Source organism: Acyrthosiphon pisum, chromosome A1 (assembly GCF_005508785.2).
Source record: "Acyrthosiphon pisum isolate AL4f chromosome A1, pea_aphid_22Mar2018_4r6ur, whole genome shotgun sequence".
In the NCBI taxonomy this organism is placed as follows: Eukaryota; Metazoa; Arthropoda; class Insecta; order Hemiptera; family Aphididae; genus Acyrthosiphon; species Acyrthosiphon pisum.
Genome location: NC_042494.1, coordinates 100,157,504 through 100,179,821, shown reverse-complemented (window position 1 = coordinate 100,179,821; position 22,318 = coordinate 100,157,504). Strand labels below are relative to the sequence as shown.

General features: G+C 28.1%; 1 protein-coding gene across 1 annotated transcript; it reads left to right on the top strand.

Annotated features, from left to right (window-relative positions):
- The first annotated feature begins 3,294 nt into the window (after positions 1-3,294).
- On the top strand, positions 3,295-22,312 carry LOC100573203. The gene is made up of 3 exons (XM_029487895.1): positions 3,295-3,816; positions 21,301-21,462; positions 21,805-22,312. Exons 1-3 carry the CDS (start codon positions 3,740-3,742, stop codon positions 21,974-21,976), a joined length of 411 nt encoding a protein of 136 aa, XP_029343755.1. The 5' UTR covers positions 3,295-3,739; the 3' UTR covers positions 21,977-22,312.
- Positions 22,313-22,318: the final 6 nt, after the last annotated feature.

The following is a 22,318-nucleotide window of genomic DNA, read 5'->3' as shown; positions in this document are numbered from 1 at the left end:
TGGGTGATTGAACTATATAGGTTGATTTCCTAAGCATGTACAATGTGTATTGTACACCCCCATTTTTCAGTATACGGCTTTTGAGAATATTTTACTTAAAATACCTATTCATTTTAATAACTTAAAAACTACTCGTAGGTACGAATTTTTTTTTGATACATATTATATTTAAAAAAAAAAAAATAATATGCTTAACAATTATAATAGTTAAAATAGTTGGTTCCCATTTAAATCGCCACTAAGAATTTCTTGAATAATCAAAATATTTATTTAATGATGTGGTTCTAATGTATAATTAAAAATTTCAAAAATCAGAATTTGAATAAATCAATGTCATGCTTGACGAGTACCCTGTACATAGTATATATGAGTGTAACACAATAATATACCTAAGTAGGCCACATTTGGGTATGTCGTATATATACATAATATATAATGTAATCTCAACAATATTACTGTATTTTCAGTCATAATCAAGCCCGGATTAAGACATTTTGAGGCCCAGGGGCCAACGTTTTAAACGAGACCCTTGTACGAAAAAAATATTAATGTATATAATGTGTTCCGGGATCAAGTGACCAGCCGACGTCATATAAAAGTATACCAAAAATGATAAAGAAATAGCCTTTAAAGATTGGGTCTAACTATTTTATTTTTTAAGTTAAGGGCAAACTTTTTATATCAAAATCATACATATCACGCATTTGTTTATGTATTTTAAAAAGTTTTTAACATTTTTATGTATTTTTTTTTTTATTTTAAAGCTATTTAATTGTCCTATCAACACTCCAAATTGAACTAGAAATGCACTAATTATTTTTATTAAATTAAAAAAGTAGTAAAGTTGGCAAAAATTAGCATTTTTTAAAGGAAATCGTGTATTATTCCAAATAATTGATTACTTGATATGGGTTTTTTTTTTGTATTATTCTGCTAAATTTTACTAAATAACACATTAATATACCTAGAATACCTTGAAAGTTTGGTTTTCATAATATATTCCTGTTAATCGTCACAATCTTAGTTTTCCTTGGATTGAGTCGGTTAATTGGTCGTCATTCGATTAATTTTATACTATTGGGTAAATTTTAGTTGTTATAATACAAAAAACAAAAACTCATAGTTAATAATAAATTATTTGGAATAATGTACAATTTCCTTTTAAAAATACTAATTTTTGCCAACTTTTTTCTCTTTTTTTAAATGTAATAAAAATAATTAGCGCATTTCTGGTTTAATTGCGTATGTCAGTTGATAGGACAATTAAATAGCTTTAAAATAAAAATAAAATTTTGTCAAAATGTTGAAAAGTTTTTAAGATACGTAAACAAATGCGTGATACGCATGGTTTTGATAAAAAGAAGTTAATTGGTCATAACTAAAAAAATAAAGAGTTAGATTCAATCTTTAAAGGGTATTTCTTCATCATTTTTGGTATACTTTCATTGGCCGGTCAGTTCATCCTGGAACACATTGTATATTATTTAATATTTTTTTTTCGTACAAGGGCCTCATTTAAAACATATTAGGTATATAGGCACATAGCAATAAATAATGAATAATGTATTAATGTATCACTTTATTTATAAATTATAATTTACAAGCTTTTTTTCTTGCTAAATAATCATCGATTTTTTTTAGGTGATTTATTTGGTGTAACATAGCCTATAACGAAAAAAGTAATGGACAAATTAGAGGCCCCTAAATAAATTCTAACTTTCGAGGCCCGGGGACCATGGCCTCCCCTTAATCCGGGCTTGGTCATAATTACTTTTAAATTTCCTGTTTTCAGCTTATTCATCGTAAAGCTTTTAAAATCAGTCCGTTTAACGGGAAAAAAGTCTGCAAAGGTTTTTAAAATAAATTAGTTAAGATTTTAGGGTCGATCAGCGCAATATTTTCTTTATTTTAAAGGACGGAAGTATAATTAATAATACAACGTGTAGTCGCTACATGCCTACATATACTCATATACATCTATAAAGTAATAGAGTTAACAATGGTTCACGAAATGCGGTGATCGTGGTAGGTGCAGCTTCAGACGCAATGCAGTAGTATTATGTCATATAGGTATGTTTTATTTGTTTTATCACGAAACGTTGTGTTGAATTCGTAGGCAGCAGCAAAAATTATAGTAATTACGGTTTGTTGATTTCCGAAGAGGATTGTTCGGCACCTAAATCATAGAATATAAATGTATAATATTATATAATGCGCAGTGGCGTGATGGTAAAAACTTGGTGGGGCCAGAGGGACAAAAATGTTTAAAACTAAATTCATTTCTAGTGTATGAAGAATTGAAGAATAAAATAATAATTCTATGATATTTCATAACTATTATAGTTTAGAAAAAAATATTTACCTTACTATCTAACACCTGTATATGATATAGTATATACCTAGGTATAGATCAGTGGTGGAAAACTTTAATAGAATTGTGGTAAACCTCAGAAATAATGTTATGCCAGAGGGAGTTTTTTTTACCGATAATACACCCCGTATAATTTAACAGAATGTTTATAAGACCTGTAAAGCTGCAGATGTTTAAGTGAGTGGGAAGATACATAATTCAACGTTCCCGATGAAGGAGAACGAAACTCCATTTTCATAAATTTCAGCTTTGATGAAACGGCAAAATCCGTCAACATTTCCGATTAAACCATGAATAATGACCATTTGAAATGAAAAAAAAAATGAAATGCATAACTGGAATTCAATTTTAAAAACTATAAACTACTGACTATGGGTACCTACCGTATACCCAGAAATCAGAATCTACATAGTTGTACAAATAGCTGAATTAGTACCTCTTCTTTGGGGACGTCGCGGTCTTCACAAAAAATTAAGCTGTGATTTTCAAGTAAGTATACACGATTGTAAGAGTGTTGACCACTATTAGACAGCTGCTGTATAATATTTATAGGTGGTATATAGGCGCAATTTAAGAAGTCTGCGATTCCCCCTCTCCCGCCAACCGTTTGGCGATATGTATTTTCCCCGTCTTGTCATCCCACAATATTGCAGCACTGATATTATAATAATATTATACAGTTATAATATGTGCGTATGCAGCTGCGTATACCACGGCCAAACGTTATGGGATTATTATTGAATTATTATATATTCTCGGCGGACGTGCTCGTGTTTTCTCGCCGACGACGGGTAGCGGGACGATGTACACGCGCCGGTTATTGCGACGGGACAGCAGCGGGTTCAGCGTCGGCGGTGTCGGTGCGAAATTCCGAAGCGCATCCACTCGGCCAGCGAATCAGCCGTGCGCGCGCTTTTCCGCGGCACACCGCCGCCACCGACGGCAGCAGTTCTTCGCCGACACGTCTCCGGCGCTGTCTGCAAGCTACGCATCTCGTCGCCACATCGTCTGCACCAGTTTTCTGTGATTTTTATCAATTCATTATCACATTGTTTTAGTATAATATATTATAATTCGCCTATCCGCCAATTCCACTGTATTATAACATCCGGACGTCGGGGCTGCAGGTCTGCTGCAGGTTACCGACCTGACCCCCCATTGTCGCTCTGACAGCCAGATCGCCGACCGGCCGCCACAGTTTCCGTTGTATTATAACTTACACTCAGACTAGGTGAATATAATATTGTATATTTATATCGAATCGTCCGTGCCCGAACGATATCCCGCCGACGACGCGGACGTCGCAGCGGCAGCAATCACCACGACGAGCCGACGACATGAGATGCAGTTGGCCGCCAGACGGATCCGATGGATGTGTTTGTTGTGCGCGTGCGCGCTGGCCGATCAACGCGTCAACACCGCGAACAACGACACTGCACAAACAGGTAGCACTTCCGTCCGTCATGTCCCGTCCCGTCCCCGTCTGCCTCGCTCGTCCCGGCGAGCATCGTCCGTCAGACCTCTCCGCAGGCTCACGCGAACGTACCACCACCCCAATCGCCACCATGGTAGTGTTCGACCGACCGACCCCCTCCTCTCCCCCCCCCACTGCTTTTAAGCTCCCAGGTCCGCGGGTCAATGACGCACACTGCGCGTGTATATATTATTATAGTATATGTAACTATGTAAGCTCTGATCGGCCCACCCTATCCTCCGGCACCCCACAGATCTACCTGTACGAGTTTATGCTACGCATATGGGATGATCCATTTGATTACTGCAGGGTACTCGCTATAAGTTCCTTAATGACGCATTACATTTGTGAAAATAAATCTGCTTTCTGCAGATAAAATATGACATACACATAATATCTAGTTTTTATAAATTTAAAAGACATCTATATTTTTTTAAGTTGAAGTGAACTTTAAAATGTATTAATTTTGACAAATGACAACCAATTTTTTTAATTTATAACCAGGAGTATAACACGCTGTTTATAAGATATATATAAAATAAACTCTAAAACTAAGAGAATTAAGTAAATTAAAGAGGGCACAGCCTCGAAAAAGTTACATTACTCCATTATATTAATGGTACTTGGCTCTTCTTTAGATGAGTTTATCTAAGAAGTTTTAGATGATACAAAAGCAATTTGAAAATCTAAAAATCATTGCCATAAAAATAGCAAAAAATTAATTTCTTTTAGTGAAAATTGAGTGTATATGTTTGTAAACATTAAAAAAAATATGAATTTTTGAATTCGGGTGAAGAATTTTGAGTCATTCTGTATTATACTAACAAGATTTTGATACCATTGAAATAAAAAGTATGTAGATGTTTGTTTTGTTTTTATTTTTAAATCTCAAACTCCATGCTTTTCGTTATTTGTATTTAATACATTATTAAACTACCTACCTATTTTTTAATACCTATACATATAAAATTCTTTATTTATTATAAGACAATCTGATTGCTGCTAAATAATATCTGGTGAAAATCAACAAATGTCATTTAAAGCTCATTATTATATTACACGTAGTAATGTAGTGTACTTAAGCTCGCCGCTTCGCGACTAACCATGTCCGGATGTTTGCTTAAGTAAAATCAATAGTTACCGATAACTAAGTTAGTTAATACTTAATTTACATCATCCTGTGGGTTCTGGTCATATATATATTATTTACGATAGTTGATCATGGCAATAAATTATTATACCTATTACCTATATACCAATGCCATAATAGATGCAGAGTAAATTAATATTGCCAGATATTTAATTTTTGTAACGGACACATAAATTAAGTTTGAAATATACATTTTCATTTTTTATTTAATTTATATATTATTTATAGTAACATTGTATTTTATAGACTTAAGTAATTATATTGAATATTATTATGATCACCAAACGATCATCAGTGTAGATGTATTATCAGCCAGGAAATAGGAATATCGTAATTTTACCAAGTTCTCGTCCTTCTGAAAAGTATAAAGTCAACCCTGAGCAAATATAATTTTTATGAACAGGTAAACAAATCTATTGTAAGAACCTATATTTTTAAATTTATAAGTTTCGTTACATTATTTATTCATCGTTGCACAATTATAGCTTATTGTTTATTACTAAGCTTAGTATGAAAAAAATTTTAATTTAATTTTTTGTATCGTTTTATTTTCGTTGATAAATCAAATATATATATATTTTATTTTAAATGATCACTTAGCTTACATCATTTGGTCTTGATAAAAAGCTGCATACATTAACAAGACGTGTCGGGCTTAAAATACTTTATGGCTTGCATGCGAATTATGAACATAATATATTTATACAAATATCAAATATTTATTCAAGTAATTCTTTTAGTCTGAACATTTTGTGTTCGTAATTATTATAGTTAAATCAAAATATAATTTTATGATTTTTAAATTGTTAGTATATTATACTTGTATACTTGGTATGACTAAAATATATTGTTGGTTGTTGAATGTTACGTTACGTTACGTTATCCTGTAAGGCATGTAACTCAAAGTAATTTATTGCACGACGGTATTGGGTAATGGGTTTGCTGTTGTATTTTTGTGAATAGCCTAATTTAGACAGAAATCATGGTCTTGCACTACTCTTATAACAATGCTGGATACAATTTGTCAAAAACTAAACCCACGAACATGGACATAAACAAATGACATTTCACTTGGTTGAGTACACCACTCGTACTCTCTCGCAATGACCATATTACTCTTGACGGGTAATCATTTATGTATGGCCATTGGTCACCTATATAAACCCATCAAAAATTAATTAACCGCTGTATATGCATCATCCAACATAAACGTTAAATTAGTATACAGGTGACCGGATGACCCGCTCTAATGAAACAATTTTGAACATTAAGTTTTATTTTATTTCTTACTAATAAATAATAAGTATATAATATAAAATATAGTAACGTTTATAGGTTACGTATTAATTCCTATGCTTGATTAGAATCACAGAAAAGCTTAAAGCTTAAAACTTAGTTTCCATTTCATAGATTAAAAAGATAATTAATAAGTAATATAATAAATTATTATAAGTTAACTTAAACCTAGTTGTTAGGTCGATATAAAATTTCAAAGTACATTATTTTGGTTTTATCGATGTTGAACACGGATCAACATATTTTTTTGTATTATAACTTCATTATCTACCTAATGCAATTGAAGAAATATTCACATGTGAATAATTATCTATTGTGAAAACGGATACAATAAATATTTAATTTAATTTAATTTAAATTTTTATAGTGAACGTCATTATATTTTAATATGCCTAAAGCCCTTTTAAACAAATATTATTTTTAATCCATATTGAAATAGGTATCTAGTTATTAAAATATTGTTTGAAATCATAAAAAATAATTAAATATTATGACTAAATTTAATTAAATTTCATTCAACAAAATAATATAAGAGTACCTACATTATAAATAATAATATATATTGTATTTTAAATATTGTGAAATTGTTACTTGTGTTTACCAACATTTATATTTATATTTTTTTCGTTTTTATTATGTAAAATACAATCTTTAAATTAATTTTTTCAATATGTATTTGGGAGGATTCTTATTGATATATCATTGGGCGGTGTGAACACATAAACCATCCATTGGTGATACTCCATGTATTGTTATTTAATATTTTAAAATGTACGAGTATTTTCTCGACTATAACAATTTGTAACCACCTGTTGTATTTCGTTTTATACCATAACATTTCTTTAATGGGAAGCTGATATATTTAAATGTACATACCATACTAAATTTCACGAAATGGATTATTTTATTAATACAAAACAAAAAAAAAAGTATAGGTATAAGGTAAAAGGTTGTGTTATATGATATTCATTTTTATGGTACCTACGCTTGATACAACAATATAACATGTTCTTGAAATTTGAATATAATATATGTTCTTTTTATATCCTTCGATATTCAGTTAAACAATATTTTACTCATTTTACTATGAGTGTTTCAGTAATAATAGTAAAACAATCAGTTTGGTAGTCAAACATGTTTATGTGTATCTGATTATACGTTTTTTTTTATAGCTAATACATAATTGTTGTACTAACAATATGTACACACAGATTTTTTTTTCGAAAATTGTCTCTATTGAATCTATTCTATCGGATCAGGTAAAAAAATTTGGTGTGAAGTTCATTAGTTAAATCAATGATTTTATTTTTGAATTTATTGAAACACAAAAATAATAGCAGATCCATAAATCAGTTCACGAATAATTATTTTCTTCAAACATATAATATTATACATATACGCTCGAAGACAGCTGTGTCTTAACTTCTTAAGTATCAAGTTCAATATACTACCAACAACTTTTAGAATACGTATTCTTCAATATTATTATATGATACAATTCGAAATTAAATTGTAATACATTTTACAAATATAGACCAATAACGTGAAATAAAAAAATTCTCTGCTATTGGTAATCATGAAAATGTTGCACGATAGAAAATTAAAAAAAATAAATTTGTTTCTTCAAGGGTGAATCTTTTAACAAAAAAAAAAAAATTTTGCTTTAATCATAAATTTAATTTTCATTGAAATATTAATCATTCACAAAATATTATTAAGCTCTGTTATAGGTATACTTTTGAATTTAAAAAACGATATATATATATATAATATATTAATATAATATGATAATATACATGATATATGTATTTAGGTACCCAGGTATTAAAGTCGTATATCTATGTTTCCTTCTTTCTGTCTTCCAGAATATATATTTTTCCTACGTGTTTGGCAAATAGTCATGTTGGTCGTAAATCACTGAATCACTGTGTGTATGCAGTTCTTTATAATACCTCGCATCTGTCTTATTTTTGGTTGTTATATACATATATTAATATCTTCTACGATTCATAAAACAAAATTGTTCGCCTTATTAAAAAAAAATTCAACTTACACAAGTAAAAAAAAACAACAAATAGATATTTTTAAATAGTCACTGTAGTAATTGTAATATAAGTACCTGGTACATTATATATTAGTAAAATAAAACTGAGCTAGTTTTGTACTATTAATTTTGTACTTTAATATTTTAAGGTAATTTAATATTTGTTAATTAAATTCCTAAACCAAATAATATGTATCATGAGTATAATATGTAGCACAAAAGCACATAAGAACAACACATCTGCATTGTTTACAAAAAGCAAACACAATATTCTGAATTAAATTTACTCTAACTTTACGTAGACTTACTTTCTAAACCTTTTGCATTTGTAATATGTGTATGTACAAGAATCTAAACAACAAATTGTTAATAAACAACTCAGGTTCTTCAACTATAAAGTTTGAAATTACCATGTCAGATATTTAACCATTAAAACACATTTACTGTCAAAAATTATAAATGATTAGTTTAGTTGATCGGATTTTAAACCTATACATTTAAAGAAAATATAGGTAAGGAAACATTAACATTACCTACGCTGAAACTGAGACTAAAACAATTTCAGGAAAATAAAAATATCAAAATGTCAAACTAAACTAGATGTCAGACTAAATTTAGTCCTATTTATTAGGTTCGTTACTGTTTCATTAAAAATTCGGTTAATTTTGATATTTTTATGAGCAGGTATATTTTGAACTTGTGGTATTTATGAAAATAATTTAGGCAACATATTGTGCTTTAATGGATTATCCTGTAAATGTATTATAAGAACAAATACATTTGAAATGTCAATTTGTAGTTTTAAAATAATTTGCATTTTACATTTTTAATAAAATATATTATTACACATTTGTGTAAAACGAGTTGCTTAAAAAAATGTTTTGTTGATACGAAAAAAATACAATAATACAATTACTACAGTAATATTTAAAAATCAAATCAAATAATTACTGTTTTGATAATTTATGTGCTCCTATGAATGTATTGTGTAAAAGTATAAACTAAAATGTTTTTTAAAGTATTGAAAAAAACAGGTTCTTAAAATCAAATGCAATTTAATGTATTTAACAGAATTCAATAAGAAATACCAAATAACAAAACAAACTATGTGTATACCTACCTATTAATTGTATCGGAAAAATAGTACGATTTATTGTTAGGATAAGTATACGGATTGTATACATGGGCAAAGAGCATTTAACATTGTTGGAAAAAGTCTTAGGTTGAAAGTGTATGAACAAAAGATTAATTGAGAAGAAAGTACCTAATCTACGGAAAGCCAAATAAATTAATACAAATAAAATCGATAAAGTTAACTATGTAATTATTATAGACACATGCACCTATATAACTTTTTTTCGAATAATTTATTTAAAATTAATTTGATATATCTTAGAAGATTACACGTTTTCACAATATTTTTGATATCGTTCCAAGAGTTTCTGACAGTCTGTCTTTATAATTTTAATGATTGAAATGTAATTAATTAATCTCAGACGAAGATTATTTCTTATTTTTTCACCATTAAAAATATTATAAATAGGTATAAAAAAATATAAAAAAATACTAATACGAATATAATAGGATGATAAATATGAGGATATTTGTTTATTAATTATCTTAACTAGGTAATACCTACAGTTTCAATAGGAAATTAAATTAAAATAATATATTTCTCAATAAATATGTTGGAAAAGCATTAATTGAAAATTGAAATACTTGTTATACTTCTATTATTATACTTTGATGTTTTTATAATAAGAAATAATAATACATAATGAAAAGTTTAAATTGTGTTATTCGTACGATTTCAATGTTTTTGTGATTTAATCTTTCGAGAAAAGTTCTTAATGAAACAATTAGTGATTCTAAGTTATATTGTTTTGCTATTTTAATGAATACTACTGTAAATAATAACATTATTATAACAGTAAATTCTCACATTTTAGATATTTTAAAAATGTATCATAAGAATGAAACGATACAGTTAAAAAATCAGTTTTTTTCATAAATTATTTAATCAAACTTTAAAAATAAAGTTTTTTGAATTTAATTAAAAACTAAATTTATGGAAGTAGAAACTGCTATAACCCTGCGAAAGTATGGCTTTTAAAATATCTTATTAAAATTAAAGTAGAAATACTGATTTTATCGAGCGCAAACTTTTAAAGTATCCGAAATAAAAACTTTGGTTTTTTAAAATGTTCAACTTTAGTAACATTTTGAATAGGTATTAATAATTGATAAAATAGCCTACACATTTTTGTAAAAACTATGTTTAAATTAATTGTATTTTATAGTTATAACTTGTAGTTTTATGAGTTACGACTGATAGAAAAATATTTGGAAATTTTAAGTGAATAGTCAATACCCATTATTTTTTTTTTATATCTACTCCATGGACAAAATTGTCTGTTATAATGAAATAGACTAATACAGAAATTTATGAACTTTTTACAAAAATCAAATAAATATTCGATAGTTGATTATTACAGTTACATTAGGTGGAATTATTGAAGTATCCAGTCTACACTGACTTTGAAGGTTATGGCTTATAAAAATGATAATTGACAGCAAACATTTTTAAATTATATATGTTATTGTACTATATACTTCTATTTTATATCCTAAAAATGTTAATTCTCTAATGGCATGTAAACGAAATGCAATTTATTTATTTTATTTATCTACTTACTTACTTAGCTATTATTGGAAATACTATATTGACAATATTATAAATTATAAGTAATATACGTATCAAAACCACGAACCATCTGTCATAATTTTTAATAAAACTCTGGTATATAACTTTAGTTATTTGATCTATAAATACAATTTAATAATTAATAATTTAAATGATAAGTAATCTAATATATTGACAAGACTAGAATATACATTCATCTCGAAGAACTTATTTTGCGTCATTATTAATTTTTCAATATTTGAAATTTGTACTTATAATGATTATTATTTGACCCGTTGACCATTTGGAAACGTTAGTAGATTATACTTCGGACATAAAAATGTAGACTTTAATTATTTCAATAATTTCCTGATTAATTGATATAGTTGGTACCTAATTTATGATCAGTTTATCCATTAAGCCGCTGTTAATATAACTTAACCATTTTCAGATCATACATATTGTAATTGTTATTATATTATGTACGGATGCCCACGAAATAAATGTCTGTAAATCGACCGTCACTGTTCAAACAACGAATACATTTAGCATTGTATCGACCACGATATATGGATGACTAAGCAATTTATGTGTATATATTATTATATATATAGTATAATATATGTACACAAAGATAAAATAGAATTCTAATAATAATACACATAAACCAGAATTGATAAAGGAAACATTTATATATATATGGACAGAATGGTTTAAAAAGTATTCGCCACCCTCCACCCATCGGTACCGTTTTTTTTTTAATTATTTATATTCTAGTTTTTAAAATTTTTAATTAAGTACCTATACTTAAAGGCTATATTTTCAATTATCTGCTAAGATTTCTTATGTAATTTTATAAGCATTTTAGAGTTTGATGTTATATCTCAGAAGTGCAGTGAATTTGATTCAATCTTCAACATTGAGGGTAGTTACTGTCTAGAAACTTTATCCAGTTGGTACTTCGGGAAGTGAAAAGTAGACATTTCCCAGTATTGTTCTTAATATCGAGCAAAAACTAACAAAAACGGTAGGATAACGCACATTTGTATACAGTGATTTATTATTGAATTAAAATTGAACGCATCCATTATTACAGTGACCTACTTTAACTAGGTACCCTTGAAACCTACTATTCAGCAAAGATAATTCTCTGATGTTCTCAAATGAGCAGAGCCATTACAAAGTTTTTCTGTGTCATGGGGCCAATAATGCAGGGGCCCCCTTGATCATCATAATACGTCAATACGATATGAATACCTAATAAAAATATAGTCACCGAGATTTACAAAATGTTAGGAAATGCAGTCAACTAAGTTCATTCAAATTCATGATATTGGTATAGTATTAAAAAAATAGCACACTGGCAAACATATTACTAATGCCGCACTCAACAAGAAATAAGTAATAAAGAAAATATTGAACATTCAATGAAGTAATAAACGAATAACCGTAATTGTCTATGTATATAATATAATATATAGTCACCACCCGACTGCACGTCGATAATTGCGATAGCGAATTTCAACGAAAATTTTTGGTTTTTTTATCATTTTTCTTTGGACTTCGGCAGCGTGACAATAATAAATGACAATAATGCTCTAATATTCTATCATTTAGCATTATCGAAAACGTAGCCTGCTTATATAATATAATACGCAATTACAAACTATACCAAGACGAAATAAAATTGTATTAGGTATTGAGGTATAAGAAAAAGATTTTATAAATGATAAGGTCTTATAGGTATCGCTGAAAAAATGTATCTGACTATTTTAAAAATGTTCAGGAGGTCCGAGAAATTTTCTTAAGACGGGAATTGTGGCAAAGTGATCCCGTTGCACCACGAGAGAGGTCGGAGGACCCCTTTGAACGGTTTATGTCCAGTTCATCGACACTCGTTTACCGTCGTCGTATTTTTCGATCAAAAGAGCAGTTTTTAATAGTTTTTAAAAAGTATTCAGTTCGCCAATAACCACAATATGGGCTACGTGCTTCTTGGCATAGTAAGACAATTATAAAACTGCCAAAATCTGTGAACCTATCTCAACGTTATAGGTACCTATCACGAGACAATTATTGTCATCGATCAAAATAATACACAAATTAATAAATAACTGAAAAGTCCACGGAGGTTTTAAAATAAAATTATAATTTTAGTTAGTATAGTAATATTTCACTACGTGAACTTGAGCACTGGGCACTGTAAAGAACATATTATTACGTCGCCTAAGAACCATATTATGGCCAATCTCAGTTTTCCCAACTTTTCAGGGTAAACAAAAAACTGTTTTTTTGTTAGGAATTTTGAATGTTGGTATACCTTTAGACATTAATTAAATCTAAAACGTTTCATCTTATTGTCAATAATAATTATAATATTAGTAATACTAATTTCATCGAGTTTTTGGCTGCTGACGGCTCTCTATTATTGGTGGCAGTTCCGAAATTTTTAGATTGGTCATGATAACATAACATTTACCACTGTTAACAGTATTTTAGATAGACCATGATACAACCTATGATACCACTAATACAATTTTTAGATAGGTCATGATACCACTAATAACAAACGATATTAGATAGGCTATGATGACATTTGGAATTTTCACAGCGAACCTAACGGTCAAACATCAAAACTAATCACTTGATCTTACGCGTCTTGAAAATACGAATCTATTGATATATAAAACGCATATTTGAATTTTTTGACATTGGCCATGATTGTTCTTAGGCGACATTTAACATTTAATAAATTTAATTGTTATATACGATATACCTATTATACCTACATCCACATATAATATAATATGCATAATATAAGATATAACTATACAAGTATACAACATATATACACATATATAACTTATAAAGTTGGTTTTTCTGCCGTTATTAAATCGTTTAAAGTTAAGTCGAAAAATATGAGGACTTCCTTAAATAAACAATATTATTAAATGTGCATAGAATAAACTGAAGACTACGAATACTATAAAGTACAAATGCGTAGATTATTGTGGCGGTCATGAAAAATTAAAATATTTAATCGTAATTTTGTCCAAACTACATAATCATTTATCATATTATTATATTAAAATTATATTATATTTAATTTTATTGTATCAGGGTTTCTTATGTGTGTGAAGAAATAATTTTATTGATTTTATTAATATAACGTGAATACCGATATTGTCTGCGAATTGGGTGTCGGAAAATTGTAAAATCACGCTCCGAATGGCCCTATAACAAATGAGAACCAAATTTTTGTAAATTAAATTGTTAAACAGATGATTTTTTTTCAAAACTATGAAATATATTATAAAACAAAATACAAAACACTATATGGTTTGTGTTATTGAACTTTGTATAGGTACTATGGATTTAATAGCCCATAATAATATGTTTGAGAGATATGGGGACTACGCAATTATTTGATAATAATTATACTAATTAATATTAATCTATTCACATATTTTTATAATTTACTACGATTAATGTCTGAATATTATAATAAATTCTAGACTAATTCTATTTTATATTTAATGTAAAGCCATTATTATGATATTAACTCAATTAAGGATTATTATTATAATTATTATTATTGTTACCAAAGTACCCAATTCCATTTTATTAACTCAGAAACTGCTCGTTCAAATTTGTTTAGATCTGTACATTAAAAGTTAAAAATAATTATCCGATTAACAATTTAAAATAAAAAGGTGATTTTAATTACAAGTTTGTATCACGACTATCACCACATGACACTCCTAAAATGGTACTTATACTATTTTTTTTAAGTGTTTCGAAATTTAAAAAATCAGGAAATGAGTAAATGCACTATTAAAGGATAAAAGAAGTGGCCATACTTGATGAATCAATACCTATACTTTTGTGTATAGCTAAAATGCTTATTCGTACTTATATTTACATACTAGTCATACTTACAACCTACTACAGTTTTTGAACAAAAATGTAATATACTTACAGAAATATATTTAAAATAGATATGAAGATAACCTAACCAAACTACCTTTAACCGATATTCTGCTCTAATATTGCTTCAAAGTCTTAACCCAAACAAAAAAAAGTTATGTATTTATTTCGTATTAATTATGTGTTATAATCGTGTAAATAATTGTAATGTATTTACACCGGTAAAATCGCGCTAATGCAAAATTTGATAGGGAATAAGCGCTGTCTAATGTGACTAAATATATATTAAATCAAAATGGGCCATATAATTATTAGTATTGTAAATAATCCAAATTAACTCATAAATATCGACATATTGTATTTGAAACTTTCGATTCCATAGTTGAAATATTTTACACAGTCAAGATTCAAATAAAAATAATATTTCATACTATTTTAAGCCCCTCTGTCAATTTTAAATTTAAAGTATTATATTTATTAAAAGCTGCACTAATCTCTCTTGATGGGGTACATTTGATCACATTAGTATTACAGTAAAAAATAATGATTGAAATGCCAGTCATCATGTGTGCAATAATAAGTTAAATATTGTTACTAATTATGATCAAGGTGCTTTAAATAGGCGTAGGTATATAGTTGGATCTATATGTAACTCTGTGCGGAACATGTTTTGTTAATGGAAAACGGACCTTTTAAATGAGAACACTTTATATCACGAAGAATGCTAATGTCATATATAATATATATATATAAGCTAAATGAACGTGTACATAAATTAAATAAACGTATGTGCCTACTTATCTTCGACTAGGTATGTCATAATATAATATTCAGGACAGTGTACTTGTAGCAAATCACAACGTAAATCATACAGTTGATCGTATCCGACATTGGAGAAAGCATTTTGTAGCGTAGTTATATAATATAATATATGCGATAAAGTTAAGTGCAAACTGAGAAAGTATCCAAGTAAAATTTGAGACTATTGTGTTTAGATATGCATGGAAGATGGAACATAATATTATGAGAAAATATTATTATTTCATAAGACAAATGTACTACAGAAAAACTTGAAATAGCGAATAGAATTTAATTATTCACACAGAACTTGATAGAACATTTAATTTGAAAAAAATAAATATTTTTCACGAAATAATTATTAGATAGCTGTTGAATAAAAAATATTGACAACACTCTTTAGCTTATCACTTATCAGTAATAAAGAAATATATTTTAGAGTAAAGTTGAAGGGCAATTGTATAATTTCGTATCCATAATTTTAATTGATTGGTAATTAATAATTATTGAACATTAGATATAAATATATAATATTATATTAGTTAATGTGATTGTTAGTAATTTACTACTTTAGAGCTTAAGTAATTAAATTTACAAATCTGCAGAGTATATTATACTCTTCCAGCGAGAGAACATGCTGATTCAGCACACTCCAACTCTACTCCCCGCCATAGAGAGACCTGTTCCACTTTACACTATGTCAGGGTGTAGCGTGAGGAATAGTAATACACAGAATAAGAACTGATTTTCGTCGGAATGTGGAGTGTTCTCTCGCTGGACAGAGTATAGATAAGTACTTTTATATCAAATAAATAATTAGAAATAATTTTTGAGTTGAATTACTCTGTAGATTAATAAACAATAAGGATTATATATCTGGATATATCTATTTGTATTGATAAAACAACATTTAAAAAACAAAATAATTAATGTAATGTATATTTTTAATTTAATTTGTATAATGTATTTTTAGATTCGCGTATTATATTATTGATATTGTTATTAGTTTGATTCTATAACATTATTAAATATAATTTGATTTGGAAAAACATGTGCAATACTACAACGAAATTTAACTTAACTCCTTGAAAAATAATTTTTGTGATAATTTTAATTTGAAACAATAGTAAATTAAAAAAAAAAAATAAGAAATAATAAAATATGATTCCTACCAAAAAGTGTTTAAAAAAAAAAAATTGTAAATTAAGTTCTTAAAAGTTATAAAATATTATAACACCGTTTTCAGTTTTTATAAGCAAATAATGGTTAATTATTGTTTCTCGTAATCTTTTATAGAAATGTACGGTGTTGCCTATTTTGTGTATCTAATATATTCATTATCTTGACTTGAAGTACTAAAGTTATTATTTTTAATTAAATACCTATTCTGTTTTAAATTTTAAATTTAAATTAACTATATAGGTACCTATATAGTAATATATGTATATAGTTATTAGGTACCTAATACTAATTATTAAACTATTACAAATTATGAATTAATCCCTGTAAAATTATTATTTATTCATAAATTATTACATCACAAAAATATATATTAATTACTTTACATTATATACATTTTATATCTTGTTTAAGTTTTTCATCAGTAACCTGTATCTAAGCGATGTTATTTTAACATTAGTTTCTCGTGTTCAATAATATGAAATACTCAATGATCGATAAAATGTACGTTAAATTGCATGTCACGTCACGCACATAATTATAGGTAGGTATATGTTGATATTTTATAGTCCATATACATTATTGCTGTGTACCTATAGAAAACTTTAGCAGTGTTATAATCATTATTATGTTCGTAAACGATTTTCCGCCATTTAAATGATAAAACGTAATTACTAAATATTACTACCCCGCTGTTTTTGTTAGAAAATGTTCCGAACTACATGTTCCACATATTTACGTGACAGTATGAGAAAATAGGCAAAGTTTTCCGTTAGAATTTATGTTTAAGACCGAGAGAGGAGTGTTATCAATATAATATACTACTTAACAATCTTTTTCTTTTTTATACATTTTTGCGTTTTGAATAAATAATTAAAACACAAATATTTTGAAAAAATTTTATATAACATATTATTACATTATCAATTTGTACGTTTTTACTTTTTTTTAAATTACAACATTCATTTTATAATTTCACTATCAGGTTGTATATTTTTCTGAGATTTCGATGTTAAAAATCAAATTTCAAACCAGTAAACTTTACTATAGTTAAAAGTTCATATATACCAACTATTTAAAGTTTAGATAAGTTTACCACCATTGTGTGAGCACCCCTTTATGCCGCATTGCCACTTCACTTTGCTGAACTAACATTGTAAATGCTTATAACTTAAAACTATAATACAATTGACTAATAGTAATAGAATAAAAAAAATAAATATGTATTTACCAAGTAAATGACTGTTTAATGATAATAAAATAGTTTATTGAATAAAGCCGTGTGTATGATTCGTACGTGTATTGTGTAGACAATAGTTTATTGAAGTGTCAATCAGAGTAAGATTAAAATATAAAACAATGGTCCACCTACTCCTGTATAATATTATATTCTTATACATTGATAAAATATGTGTGTGGTTCTTTTTGATATTTATTTTTATTATAAAGACCGAATATCCACCCTCGGTGAATAGTATTCGTGAGCAATCAATGTAACCTGAGTTTGGGAACGTTAATGTACAACATTTGTGTAACTGCAGTAAGCTGAGAACGAGGGGATATGAAAATAAAATATATAGAAAATCGATGTGCAAAAGCCAACGGGCACCAACTGTTTAATCTGTGAACGTCACGGTGTTACGCACACAAACATATTTATACATAATACATAATACATAATACATAATATATATCGCGTTTTGCGCAGTTTCAATAAGCACGCGTGGCAGCCTAAACGTAGTAATATCAAATAGATTCACTTTTTCTTCTACGAACGATATTATTATCGTTCCAAAAACAGAAATGTAATACAATACAATGTACGATGATCGAATATTATAGGATTTTATTATTTTTAATATTGTTGTACACTCAATGCAGCACTTGTGGTATGTAATATTGTATTCAGAAAACATACAACATTATGGCGTATTAGCGTAGTAATAATATAGAATAATATTATTGATTCCTTTAAATCTTTTAACACTATTTTAAATGACTGTAACAACTAGTTTTTAATTATAATAATATTTGTACAACGGCGCATAGATTAGGCAATTTTGATACGCGTGCGTGTACATTAACAATACCTACACATAATAATAATATTATTTAGCTATTGCGAGTTATGACCAATAATATTATCATAATATCATCAATATTTATTTTTATTGTAATACATTTACGATGCATTATAATATTATAATACGTATTTGGTTGGGTCTGTAATGTATACTAAATTCATAAACTCATAACTTACATTTTATGTTAATTAGTTGTGATTCATGATTATACATAGTATACATACGTGTTGTGTTTATATTAATTTATCACTAATACCTACATTTTGAACTCGTAAATACTGTTTGGTGGATCGCCCATTTTGTAAAATTACTTATGACTAAACATTAACTAAAGCCTAACTGAAGTTCAAAGGCTCAAGGCTTTAAATTTTGTTTTTGAACTGTGTTAGTGTGAAAATTTAAAACAATGTAATCAGAACTTAAGATTTGTTAGTCTTAGTTTTGAAAATAAATAGGTAATGTAAAACTAATACTTTCATTACTCTGCTCAGAATATAATAAATGCAGTATAAATATGTGGTTAGGTAGTAGGTACACAGTATTTAGTTGTAAGTATTTATAATTGTATTTATTTGTCTATAATAAATAATCTATAATCTAAATTTTTTATAATTTTATACTATTATTTTCTTTTTTTAAGTAATACATTCATATTACTCTTTAAAATATCATATTTTAGCCTTTAGGGTATACAATAATTTATAATGATAAACATTAATGCAATTAGGTTTAACTGATTAAATTGAATGTATAATATGTGTTGTGTACATTCCAAGTTCCAACACGTTTTTATTAGGTAGTTGTAGGGCAAAGTAAATATAATATTTGTAGTGATAAATATGTACATACAATAATAAACAAATAAACTGGAGGGTTTTAATGGTTTAAAACAAATAATTATAAATGGTAAAATATTATTTGTCTTTATTTTTAATTTAGTGTATACATTTTTTCAAAATGAATAACCATTTATTTAACAATTTATAAAATACCTACATGCAAAATAATAAACAATTCATTTATCTACCTCCTATCAGTAATTAAAGCTTGTGTTGGAAGGAGACAGTTATTATATAAATTAACATTAATTAATTCGTCAATAATGACGAAATATTTTGTTTTATATCATAACATTTCAAAAAAATAAAAATTGATTAAAGTTTTTTTAATATTAATATTATTATGTATTCTAAGATATGTCTATAAATTAATATTTTGATTAATAGAACTATGAAATTATATTAATATAATTTATTTGATTTTTGTTGATTTTTGTTGATTTTTTTCTATTAAATCTCTTTTAAGATGTATTTGTAGAGAACATTTTGAACTATTAAAATCTGATCAAAATAATATTGATTTATTTTTCTAAATAAAAATGAAGCAATTATTTTGTTGGTTATGAAATTCATCCAACATGTATTTAGCAAGTTTCAAAATAAATTAGTTATAGCCTATAGGTATTTCAAAGAAAATCAATAATTTTTAATTTGATTATAAAATTATTATTTATTCATTTTATAACTAAATTAAATCATAATACTTAGAATGTAGAGCAAACGTTTTTTTAAGGACAGACACTGAAAAAATTGTTGTTAATTAAAATTTTCTAATATTTGATACATTTTGTTTGTAAACAAATATAAACTATATTTGTAGAAAATAAAATTGAGTTCATAATAACATTTAAGATACCTTGGTAATATATTTAAATAATGGCTATCTTATTTCAGCCGTAGGTAATTTAAATTTCGTGAATTACCAACAGGATTTCGATTTTCAGGACCTTACTAAATATGTTTTTCTTTTTAACGCAGTTATGATGCACAATGTACATTACATTTAAACTGTGGTAGGTGATTGTATAAGCAATTAGGTCGTACTATCACCAGTCATCACTCATCACATTATTATATTGTGTAATACTGTAATGTTTTCTGTGTAATTGCATTTATTTTTGTCGTGTAAATTTATATAAATATGATATTTTTTAAATCATGCATTAAATTTATAGTAACGTTTAATATGTGATACTGTACGATTTTGGCTGTTAATAAAATTGATTCACGTACAGAGCAATACGTTTTTAGGTCAACAATAATAGAAGACCACATTTTAAGCGGGAAATTCGAATATAATAAGTAATAAATATTATGTGTACAATATATTATTAAGCAGGATATTACATTCTAATAAAAGTTATTGAAAATTCAAAATTGACGATCTACACTGTCTATATATACGTATAATACGGAAATAGATACTTTAATTTAGTTCCATGTGTGTGATTGCAGGGTTGGGAGAACAGTGTTTCCAAGACGACACGTGTCAGTTGCACGACAAGCACGCGGTGTGTGCACAGGTGGACCACAACGCAATATGCAAGTGCAAACAGGGCTACCACATTGTTACCGTTTCCAGGCCTACCAACGCCAGGAGCAGTTTTTGCGCCCAAGGTGCGTGTTTTATTTATATAATATATTATTATATACATAATACCTATAAGTTTATTTTGTATGGTCATAATATGATATACCTAATAATAATATGGAAGTCGAATACCGCATATGATTTATGTTTAGATACGTCGGTATATATATATAATATATTATAATTATATTATGTACCGCGTGCTAGCACGCATTTGAATGCAGTGCAGGACGTAAGTCAGTAAGTAAGTAAGTGAAGTTCGACATAGTATTTTCAGGCGTATTATAATATAATCGTATGATATATTTTTGCATGTGCGTGTTTAATATATATTATTATGGTTTGTATTTGTTGTTGTCATCCTGCAGACGATTCGGACGGCAAAGCTGGCGGTTCGTCGCTGCTCGGCGTCGTGGTCGGCCTGCTAGTGTTCTCGGCGCTCATCTGTTTCGGGCTGCGCCTGTCCACGGCCTCCAGACCCCGGCATTTCCCGACCACCAACTTATATCCGAACAAGCTGCTGTGCTCACGTCAAACTAGTAGGTCGCCTCCTATCGATTTTTGGCGTGACGTGTGTGTGTGTGTGTGTGTGTGTGTGTGTGTGTGTAGGTGTGTGTGGGTGTGTGTGAGTGTATTTTTGCGCGCGCATCGGTCGATGATGTGGGAGGGGGTAGTCGATGTTCCTCCTCCACTGACGGGAAAACTCGAGGGAGGGGATCACTCGGTCGAAAAGGGACCACCTGGTTTTCCCGCTTACCTCTCGTGTATATTATGTATATAATACGAACTACGTACGCATACAGCATACAGGGTGGGCCGTGATGACTCCCCCTTCTCCTACAACAGCCCACGCGTACTTACACTGCTGCTCACTCTGTATTA